Source organism: Salminus brasiliensis, chromosome 1 (assembly GCF_030463535.1).
Source record: "Salminus brasiliensis chromosome 1, fSalBra1.hap2, whole genome shotgun sequence".
NCBI classification, from domain to species: domain Eukaryota; kingdom Metazoa; phylum Chordata; class Actinopteri; order Characiformes; family Bryconidae; genus Salminus; species Salminus brasiliensis.
The window spans coordinates 8,842,663-8,854,706 of NC_132878.1; the positions used below are offsets into that span (position 1 = coordinate 8,842,663).

The 12,044-nt window shown below is 44.4% G+C and overlaps 1 protein-coding gene across 1 annotated transcript; it reads right to left on the reverse strand.

Moving 5' to 3' along the window:
* Positions 1-10,547: 10,547 nt before the first annotated feature.
* LOC140537865 (insulinoma-associated protein 1a-like) lies at positions 10,548-11,717 on the reverse strand. The gene has a single exon (XM_072660155.1). It carries the CDS (start codon positions 11,715-11,717, stop codon positions 10,548-10,550), a length of 1,170 nt encoding a protein of 389 aa, XP_072516256.1.
* Positions 11,718-12,044: the final 327 nt, after the last annotated feature.

The following is a 12,044-nucleotide window of genomic DNA, read 5'->3' on the forward strand; positions in this document are numbered from 1 at the left end:
CTGGACTTTACACAAGCTGCTGAAACTCAACCAATATCATATGTAATATAATAATATATTATACTATCAGCACATGGAAACAGAAAGTGCTGTAAATGATGAGTGGTGATAACGATTTATAACTGGCTTTTAATGGTTGTTTAAATGTTTGGTTCCTAAAACATGCAAACAAAATGTTTTATGTAAAAGAAATAAATAAATTAATTAATAAATAAATGTAGAACGTCAGTAAGCTTCTCTACTGCCAATACAGATACTGTGTGTAAGTGCCAGCATCGGTGCGGCACTAAAAGCAAGTCATACTGGGTTCTAAACTACACTGGTTTGATGATGCCAAACAAACGAAGATCTGGAAGTGTTTTAAGGTGCTGAGAGATGCTCTGATGTATTTATTACTGAATTTATTAAATATTTAAACATAAAGACGTAATAGTAATTAATGAAAGTAATGAGAGGCTATTAAGTTAGCAGAAGAGCTGGGCAATACGATGATATTTTATCGTATCAAGATAAATTTTGTTATTGGATAGACAGTATGATTTTCTAAGCATATGGAGGAGACCGTTAGTGCTTAATAAACACTGATCAGCTGCAGGTTTCATTACTAACAGTGTAATTAGACTGGTTTAATTAGATGAAGAGCATCAGATGTTGGGTAAAAATCACTGCATTCAGTACAGGAGAGGATCTGAATAGTAGTTTTTAAGAATCTGTCGCTACTGATGTGTTTAGTCTGTGGTTACATGTATTGTGATAAATATCATGTATCTTGATAAATGTCTTTAAATATCGTGATATAAATATTTCCCCATATCACCCAGTTCTAGTTTCCAGTAATAAACCATACCACAGTGCCGCTGGACATGCACCAATTCCACCGGCTCTGCCAAGGAACCTACAGAAATCTCAAGCTGTGGACTCGAGCAATAACAGCTACCAAGACAGGACAGTCTGATAACTCTGAACACCTTGAGGAGAAAGCTGTAAGCACTGGCATGGGCATGGTCATTTGTATGCTGGAGCTCATTTAAGCTCCAGTATTTACAGGATCAGGTGGAGGTTATTAAGCGCTTCGCTGCATTAGCTGTAACGAGTTTCTCTCGAGAAGGCCTGTGAGGCCAGTACATGGGCTTGCACCCACTTCCTGTGCGCAGACTGCATTTCTGAAGCCACTTACAGAGGTGACGTCTCAGCCGTGTGCGCGATGTTCTTTAGAAGATGGAACCTCAACGTGATCGCATTTTGTTCACACAGAGGTGAGAACAATGTGTGGTGGTTTTGGAGCAGTGCACAGCAAAACCCACAGGCCTAAATTTGCTCTTGCATGGTTTACCAGCATGTAGGGGCATAAACTGACTAAGCAACACAGCTGGACTGATATGATGTTTGTGACTGATACCATGTAAACAAGTTAGTCTATTAAAATATTTAAACATCTGGACCTGTGGTCTTCATTTAAACACTTAAGAAATATCTTTAAAAATCAACAGTAAAATGCATTATAAAATAAACAGAAAGTTATAGAATTGCTCTAATAGCTGATATCCTCCCCAACACACTCTTGGCTGAAATAACTTCAGTTAGACATTTCCTATGATGATCTACGAGTCTCCAGCATCAACTCTGAGAGGTTTTCCCACTCCTCCATGCAGAAGTCTTTCAGCTGTGTGATGTTTCCGCTGTAGTTTGTAGACAGTTGGCCTCACATTTTTCTCAAGCTCCCTCTTTTACAGTAAAGGTAAAATTCCTAGTGGACTCTATGTTGGAGAGCTCTCCAGGCCCTACTGCAGCCCCCAAAAGCAGCCCCCAACCATGACAGTCCCACCTCCATGCTTCACAGCTGATATGGGTTCTTATGCTCAGATGCTGTGTCTGGTTTACTCCCAACATGTCCTCTCTTACTGTGTTCAAATAATCCCACTTCAGCTTCATCTGTCTAAAGCGCCTTGTTCCAGGCGTCCTGGTCTTGGTCTAGGTGTTCTCTGGAAAACTTTAGTCTTGCTCTGAAGGCCAAACATGTGGTGTTGTTTTTTCTTTATGGTAGATGCTGTTCTTTGACTTCAGCTGTGGTAGGAGCTACCTGTACATCCAGTGATGATGAGTATTTTAGGATTGTTGGGGAGTTCTTTGCTCATTTTGTGGCCTGCTGTTGGACTTGCTAGGACAGTCTGAACTTGACATGTTGGCAGTTGAGGCACTTGTAAATGATGTAGCGGGCGGTGGGACGGCTGATTTCTGTCCAAGCTTAGTCACTTGCTCATACTAATCACTACTAATATGTCGGTTGCTAATTCTGACTTTACAAAGTCACAATATGTCCAAATGTTTGTGAACTTCCCTTCTAATGAATGCATTCAGCTGCTTGAAGTTGCACCCATTGCTGACACAGATGTGCAAACACACTGCTTGTACCCGTAGAGAAGTACTGCCAATAGATTAGGACTCTCTTGGAGCAGATAAACATGAACCTGTTGGCACCATGCCGCCTAATGCCAGGCGTGGGCTAGAGGGGTATAAAGCCCCCAGCATTGAGCTGTGGAGCAGTGGAACTGACTGTGTTCCCAGGAATGATGAATGGTGCTCCACCCAATACTTCTGGGATGAGTTAAGTAGTTGGGGATGAGGTGGAGTGGTGATCATGCAACATCCTGACTTTATCCTGACGCTCTTGATGCTACATGCAATCAAATCCTCACACCAATTCTCCAAAATCTAGTAGAAAGCCTTCTTCGCTGGACAGCAGAGACAGTTACTCCCAACAAAAGCAGAATAAACTTTTTTTGTAATTCCCTTGAAATCAGAAAAAAACAAAAATGAGCCGATGTCCCAATACTTTTGTCCATTTGTGCAAATTTCTGGTATGGAAACGAAACACAGAAATGAACCAACTATGGGCAGCAAACACTCCTCACATCCTTAATGATACTGCAGAGCTGTTCAGCCATACTGCATCTAGTGCAACTGAAGATATGCTGAAGATATAAATAGTATAAATAGTAAGTGTCCTACATATAAAGGCCCATTAAGGCACCATGATATTCCTTTTATTGTGGGCTTGTGTTCAATTTAATGACTTGGGCTCAAATTGGCAGGCTTATTCACCTGGTCGGTTCGTTTTTAGCCTAGCTCGGATCCCAGTATCTTTTCTCCAAGCACATCTTTTCTCCTGGTTTAGCTTCTAGTGTAGCAGCGGCCCTTCTCGAGCAGTTCCGTCCCTAAGTCAGCAAGCGTTAGCTTTTAGCCTAGCAAGGATGCTCCCTCACTTTCCCAAACTGGCAGTAGTGTTTTACCATACTGCTGCTTTGTATAGGCTGTGAAAGACATCCTAGCAGGCTGGGTTTATGGAAATGTTGGGGTGGTAATATAATGAGTCAAGATAGTTACAAAACAGTTTTGAGGTTTTAGAATTGGACTGTTTTACAGCTCTGTTTTGGTTCAGGAGACAACAAACTCAGACCAGCTTCCCACCCAACTGTGTTCTAGTTTACATGGACTCTTAACTATTTGCTACTTTCATTATTCCCACCATTAGCCACCATCAGAACTTTCATTATTCTTACTAGGGCTGTACACTTCCGGGAATTTTTCAATGGGAAATAACAGGAATTAATGGGAATTAATGGGAACATTCAAAGCTAAAGGTGAGAAACTTGACCAAACACAGGTTCATCCTCAACTTGCTGGACACAGAGGAAGAGGATAACGAGGTTCAGGAAGAAGCCTGAAACTATTAAGCAAAAATGCAGAGCATGCAGAGGCCAGGCTTGAGAAGCACGTGGGAAACTTGTGATTGTTTTTTAATCAAAGTTCTGATAGTTCAATGAAAGCGTTTATGAAGTTCTGCTTGCAACTATGTGTCGTAGTTATTATTTGTATTGCTTTGCCTTCATGTCTGCTGTTGAGAAGAAAAAAAAAACAGTACATTGATGATAGTGTATGTTATGGTTCCTTTAAATCATCCAATATTTCTTATTAATTCCAATAAATTCCCAAAGTTTCCAAAATTTCCATGGAAAGTTTACATTCTGAAATATTTCCAAAGTTCCCAAGCTAGCAAGTTACCGGTAATTTACTGGACATAGATCGGAAATGTTCCACCCCTTTGCAACCCTATTCTTTACCATCTCTACTATGATTATATCAGTTCACTTCAGCAGAAGAACAGTTTTGTGTGTTGGTCCAGTGACTTCTCAATAATGTATAAATAGTTCTGACCGGAGGAGGATGGGTGCCCATCTGTGAGTCTTGGTTCCTCCCGAGGTTTCTTCCTCCACCTCTGAGAGAGGTCCTCTTTGCCACTGTCTCCTCTGGCTTGTTCACTGGGGGGTTTCTGCTTTTCTATGTTTCATGTTTTGTTGATCTCTTGTCCTGTAAAGCTGCTTTGTGACGAGGTCAGTTGTAAAAAGAGCTATACATATAAATTTGATTGGATCTGACACAGTTTGTCATTTACCAAACTCTCCTTATTTAACTTTACCAAAACATAGTTTCTCTAGGGCAATTCTATGGCTACTTTGAAGATATGGCTCCTCAGTGTACATCTTACCACATTTTATCTCCTCATCTGGTACATGTAGGTCACAGCCTGGAGGCCAAAAAGAGCCTGTGCTTCACTTATACTCTTCACTCTTCTTTTTGTAAAACTTTAGTACTTCAACATGAATATTTAATCATGACGTTTTCCTACTGGACTGTGGTGTATTTTGAGGCGAAACACTGCACCAGGGAGGGTCTCTAAGGTCTCCGGCCCTGTTCCCTTCCTGATTGGTAGTGTTGGTGGGAACGGGAGGAGAGAAATAATATAACTGGTTAAAATGAGTTTCCCAACCTGCTTCAGCTTGGGAATGAAACCATTTAGAGGCTGCAAAATTCATCCAAACTACATTTGGTCTGCAGGTCAAAAAATGTATTGATAATCTGGGAAATTCTAAATACTTCCAACAGCACCAGATCAGTCAATGAACATCTACAGTGTTATCAAGTCCCGTTACATAGCAGTCTAGAAGAGTCTAGTATGAGTGAATTCAGCACCTTCAGGGCCTTATCTCACTGGTGTGAGATTACAATCAACACTAATGGGTCCAGTCAGCAGGATGGGTAGATGTTTCTTCAGCACTGTGTACTGGGACACCACCTGCCCAGCCATTGCTTCTTTTAATCAAGGGGATTAAAAATAGATTATCCTACTTTTGATGGAGTAACCGTCTCCACTGTCCTGGGAAGAAGGCTTTCTACTAGACTCTGGAGGAGCACTGATTGAGCACCATCCATCCATCCATCCATCACTCCACTGCTCCACAGCTCAATTCTGGGGGGCTTTATACCCCTCTAGCCCACCCCTGGCATTAGTCACGGTGCCAAAGAGAGAGTCCCATCCTATTGGCAGTAGCATCTTCTTTCCCTACACGAACTAGACAGTGTGTGTGCGCATTTGGACATCTGTGCCAGCTATGGGCGCAACTTCAGCAGCTGAATGCATTCACTAGAAGAAGGGGGTGTCCACAAACTTTTGGACACATGGTGTATCTGCATAGCTGGAGCCGTGTAGCGTTACTTCTGTGCTTTTAAGGTCTTTACTGCCTCTTTAAATGGTCTGTAAGCGCAGTTCGGCTTGTAACACTAATAAGTAGCCGGATAATGAAGCTCTAGCTAAACCAAGGCAGAAAAAAAGTCCTAAAGTTGGAAGCTGGTTGACTTCCAGTGCCAAACACGAGGCTCATTCACAGTTCGCCTGCTTTTCCTCAACTTATGGCTCATATTTTACCTGGAACTTCTCTCCAGGAGTGTCAACTGGTTTTCTCTCGGCGTCTGCTGCCGTTTTTACCTGTTAATGTACCCATCTCCGTCTCCGTCGCAGGTTTGAAACAGGCGGCGGATCCGCTCCTCTTCCCCGGTGCTGGACGTGTCGCTGCTGCCGCTGCTGGCACTCGCTTCGGCGGCCGCCGCCATGATCTTTTCCCCGTGAGGAGCGAGAAACAAACACGGCTCCGAGTTTACCGTCTACATCCAAACCGCCGGCCTTACACTTTTAAAGAACTAACAGGGAGCTTATTATTAAAAGTAAAGGGCATTTTGACTTAAAAGGTTGTAAAAGTTGCATTGCAGGGTGTGCAGGCAGAGCCTGAGTGAAAGTAGCTAAAGTGAGTGAGTGAAGTGGGCTGGTCCTTAGTTTGGACTGAGGGCTGTAGATTTGTTAAACCTTGTCATATATTAATAGTATTAACGCTGGATTTTTAAAATAAAGTAGACCAGAATCATAAAAACTACTAAAAATGAGTTTATTTAGCTAGATTGGGGACGTTAGCCACTATAGCTAGCTAGCTTCTGCAGAGTTGCTAGCTAGCTATAGCTAGTGTTGTGGTTCCTGACCTCCAGTCCTCCAGACCATGTTGCTATTATCATTATTACCATTAATATTCATAAAACATAAACACAATAACAACACAGTGTCTTTAAGGCTTATATATTGTGCTGTATTCCAGATTTGGGAACATATTATTAATTTATTAATACCACCTCCTTGATTCTACTCATCCTCCCTTATATCAGCTCCACTTATCATATAGGACCACTAGTTTTATATTTTATATATTTACAGACTGTAGTCCGTCTGTTTATCTGCATAGGCCTACTGTGTTACCCTCTTTTCACCATGTTCTTTAAAGGTCAGGACCCCACAGGACTGACCACCACAGGGAAGGTAGGTATTATTTGGGTGTTGGGTCATTCTCAGCACTGCAGTGGCACTGACTGATATGGTGGTTATTATGGTATTATGCAGTGTCCACTCACTGTCCACTCTATTAGATGCTCCTACCTAGTTGGTCATCTTCTAGTCCTCCCTCAGTGCTCGTTGTTGGCTGGATAGTTGTGGTTGGTGGACTGTTTTCAGGCCAGCAGTGACACTGGGGTGTTTAAAAACTCCAGCAGCACTGCTGTGTCTGATCTGATGATGATGGCTTTGTGTACCTTTTTGTAGATATGTAGGAGTGGAATATGACCAGGCAAACGGTGAAAGGTTGGATGTTTTGGTCTCTCCAGATCTACTACACTCTGCTACTGATGGAGCCAGAGAAGACGTGGCTATTAAAATTCTCCAGAGAAAGGCCCTTAATCATCCTTCTGCTCCCTGGGGGCCACAGTAGTGGCTGCCCACCGCTCTGAGCACGTAGGGTGGGTTGAAGGCCAACACTAATGGTAAATATGGTTGTCTTTGCTTGGCTTGTCTTTTACAGAAGAAAGATGCAAATGGAAGAATATTTAAAGGAAAAGCCTAAAGCTTTGCTAGAAAGGAGAAAGGTGGACAGTGCATAGAAGAAAGTAGAGCAGACAGGTGAGGAAAAGCAGAACAAGGTAAGAAGATGGAAGACAAGAAATACCAAGAGTAACCAACATGCTCGAGGGAGGGGGGCACCAGGTACCCATCTCTGATGCATCGGCTAGCAGATCTGATGCCCGTGCTGACCAGAATCACACTGAAGTGATGTGGGAAAGAGAATTCTAGGAGATGTGGTACATTTTCTGAAAATGTGCAGGAGTGCCAATATTTTTGGTTATGACTATACATTAAAGGTGGGTTATGTTCATATAATACCAGGTATAGATCTCTGGAGGTCAACGGTGGCCACTAAGATGTTAACTCAAAACTCGCTCAAAAACCTCAAGGCCTGACTTTACATTTTTTACAGTGTTGTTCAGTAAAACCATCTACTTCCATAGATCTTCATCCACAGTGGTAGAGCCATCTGTCAAGAGGTGGCTGTATTATGCAACTAGTGAACAGTCAGTTCTTAAAGGTGTTAAAAGCATGAATAATGGGAAGGCATAAGACTCTGAGCCACTCTGAAAAGAACCAGGTTGTTATAGAGAGACCAGTGTTTCTCCTGAGGACACCCTGCCCTGCACATTTTAGTGCTTTCCCAGTTCCCAACACACTTGACCCAACTGATCAGTTCATTAACAAGCCCTTTCAGAGTTGCAGTGGGTGTGCTAAAGCAGGAAATTCACTAAAACTAACGTACAGGGTCCAGGTGCCTCCAGGACCCGAGGTAGACGACTGGGTCAGAACATCTCCAAAACATCAGGCAGGTGTTGTGGAGTTTTTCTGGTGATCAGTGATCACTACCAAAAGAAACAACCTCCAGAAAGGACAACCGGGGTCATGGGCATGATCAGTGAAGGGCCCACTTCACAATTTACAGGACGTAAAAGGGTCTGCTGCTAACATCCTGGTGCCAGATACCACAGGACGTCTTCAGCCTTCTTGTGGAGTCCATGACTCAAGAGGTTAGATCTGTTGTGGTGGCACAAGGGGGGTCTATTCAGTATTAGGCAGGTAGTGCTAAGGTTATGGCTGATCAGTGTAGTATAAAAGCAGGCTCTGTCTATCAAGCCACCACTAGGGGGTCCCTCTAACCACTTATGGGTAATTACCATCATGTTGGAGAGAAGTTTGAAGAATAAAGCTTGGCTCCAGGTTTCTTCCAGGCCAGCACAACGTGGATGTGTTTAATTCCAGCAGCAGCAGCAGCTGCACCTGATTTACCCTCATTAAGCACTGATTCACCAAACCAGGTGTTGGAGGGGACCCTAAATAATACTAGACTCCATGAGAAGAGCTCTGGAGACCAAATAATGTAGAATCATGAATTCTAATATTAATGTTTTACTGAGCAAATAAACACTTACACTTCTTTACATATGCATATACACTATATATCTAAATATTTGTGGACGCACCATCTAATTAATGCATTCAGCTGCTTTAGGTTGAACCCATTGCTGACCCACTGTTGACACACAGCTTGTCTAGTCCCTGTCTAATCCCTTCCAATAGAATAGGACTAGTGCCAATATGAACTTAGGTGTGAGGCAGGTGTGGGCCAGAGGGGTATAAAGCCCCCCAGCTTATGTTATGGCTAATTAGTGTAGTTTAAAAGCAGGCTCTATCTATCAGGCCACCACTAGGGGGGCCCTCTAACCACTTTTTGGTAGTTACTCTACCATCATGCTGTTAAAAGATGCTCAGGTGCGCATGGCTGATCTGAAAAATATGTATACACACAGACTTGTGCAAAAGTAAGGGCACCCTGGTCAAATGTTGCGAATCAATTCACGACTCACTTCTGCATCTCCTAATGCATCCTTTTTATTTGTTATATTTAACTTATTATAAACACGCACAATAATTAAATAGTGACTAAAAGGTGTTTGTATGTCTGTAGAGGATTCGTTCATTTATTTACGCTTTAAAAGAATCAGCAAATCTGAACAAAGCCAGATAAACATGATACTATTGGCACAATGTCTAATTCCAGGCGTGGGCCAGAGGACCATAAAGCCCCCCAGCATTGAGCTGTGGAGCTGTGGAACTGTGTGCTCTGGAATTATGGATGGTGCTCCATTCGATACTTTTGGGATGAGCACTCTTGTCACTGAATACAATCAAATCCTTACAGCAATACATATCCAAAAATTAGTAGAAAGCCTTCTTCCCTGGACAGTAGAGACAGTCGCTCCAACAAAAGCAGGATAAGCTCTTTTAATACCCTCGATTTCAGCAGAAACAATGAATGAGCAGCTGTCCCAGAACTTGTGTCCATATAGATGCAAGCCTGGGCAGATGGAGGCCCCAACAGGCCAGAGTGTTACTGGAGAAGGCAGTCGCCTGCTGGTGCCTAAGGGTGGTTTGTCTGTGCACTGGTGAAGCAGTCCAAGACTCTATGCAGGCTAGTTGCTACTACAGTGACCACTGCTGTAAGACCTATTAGCATAGGGTGTCTGTGTTTACACTGATATTAATTGGCAGTAATTGATTTAGTTAATTGGACTGGATGTTCTAAATGGAAGCGACTCTTAAATTGGGAATTTGATACGCTTCACTTTACACTTCACAGTTAATGTGTGCATTGCTTGCCCTCAGGTCAAAGTATTATTTAGGGTAAATTGAGTTTTTAAAATATTATTTTTATTATAGTTTTCTCAGACCGTTTGAGTTCACTTAACACTTTTGGCGGGTGTTATTGTGTAGAAACTGGGAGTTCAGTAGAAAATCCACACACAAGGAATAATTAGCGGAATAGAGTTTATTGTGTAGAAAAGTATAAAAGAGTTTTTTCACATAACATGATTCAGTCATTTTAAAGAAAAATGTGCAGGACGGTAAGCATACAAACACAAAATACACAAAGGTAAATAAATACGTTTCTTAATAAATAAACCAATAAATAAATCAATAATATATAAATAAATAAATATCATTTCATGAAAAAGGGAATGTACATCATGTCTACGCTATAACATTTTTGGGACGTTTTTTTAAGGTTGGCATAACGTTGGAAATTTTTTTTTTGCTTTAATTTTAAACTAGAGGTTCTTCTTCACATTGAGTCCAAATTTCAGGATGAATGGACCAATAGAAATGCTCCAGAAATGACCTGGAATAAAATCGGTTTACACAGAAATCCAATGAATTTCCAATGTGAAGTTGTCATGTCAGGCTGGAGATACGAGGCTTTCGTGTGGTTTGAGAAGAGTTTGAGAAGACCTCAGACTGAGAGGTGAGAGAGCATGATGATCTGCCTGCTCTCTGTTGGGTGGTGCTGGTTGATGTGTCTGGTCAGCCCCGGCGAAGAGAAGAAGTGTTCCCCGCAGAAGCGGCATGGAAAGGCGGCTGGAGCCCTCGCTGTCTCCGCGGTTGAACCGCTGGAGGAAAGTTCTGGAGAGAGCTCCGGGGTCCTGAGACGCGGCTCTGCGGCGCTGAGGGGGGCGGACGGTGCCTGGTTCGCGTTTGCCGCCTTGCGGCCGTGGAGTGCGAGGTGTTTCCTCAGGTAGGCTTGTCGGCGGAAGCGCTTGGAGCACTGTGGGCAGCCGAAGGGGGTATCGTCCTCGGGTGGAGGAGAGCTCTGCTGCGGCCGGGGGCTCAGCCGGCTCTCCGCGTCGCTTAGGCCGGCGCCCTTTGGCTTGTGCCAGCGGCGGTGCGAGGCGAGGTTGGCCGGGCAGCTGAACGCCTTGTCGCACTCGTCGCAGCGGTACTCGACGCGTACGATGCGGGAACACTTGTGGTGGGCCAGACTGAGGGGGTCCGGGTATCTCTCTTTGCACAGCTGGCACACGAACTCCCCCAGGGCGACGCTGGAGCCAGAGTTTCTCTTGAGGTCCTCCTCAGGTTCCTCCTCCTTGATGCGAAGCCCCAACACGGGCGATGTGGTCACCTCGTCCCGCGTGGTGGATCTTCTATCGTGTGAGGAGGATGATGATGATGAGGAGCCCGAGGACTTGCGCTGCTTCTTGGAGGTGGTCGCCTGGTTGTCTGGGGCGGCTCGTTTTTTGGTGGCCACCGGTGGTTCGCTGAAGCAGGCTGAAGCAGGGTCCTGGCAGGTGGTCTCCGGCAGTGAAGGAGATACTGGAGAGCCGTTGATGGCGAAGCTGCCGAGAAGCGGTTCTGGGAAAAGCTCTGGTTGTTGGTGGACAGGGTGCTGGTTGGTATAACCCTCGCTGTCTGGACGGGTGGGGCTCAGAGAGGGGGCGTAGAAGGAGAACTCGGGCAGACCACTGTAGCAGCACCTGGCCGGCGTCCTCTGAGCAAAGTTGTGGAGGTCCGTGGGAAGAGCTGGAGCTCTACACGGAAGGTCCTGCGTTGGGTTCGCCTCCTCCCGCACTCGGTACGAAGCCGGCCCGGTCCTTTTGGAGCGTTTTACGAGGAATCCCTTTGGCATGGTGGCTGGTTGGAAGTCACTTCGTGGCCCAGTTGAGGAAGGTGTTTGTTTGGGTTTGTTCTCAGTAACGTCCTAATAAGCCAAACCTTCTTGGGGTGAGGATGAGCTAGCTGCCAGTTCCGTTGTTAACGTCTTGGGGCTCTTGGCCACACTGAACTCCTGGCCCCCAGTGTCTGGCTTCCCTTTTAAAGCCCCCAGATGAGCACTGGGCGACAGTTAGGACGCAGATGGCCGCGGTCCAGGCGTCAATGCAACATGATCCACCCCGGGGTCTCAGAGGAGAAGAGCGGCAGATGTCGACCCCCCCCTCCCCTTTCTACTTCAGTA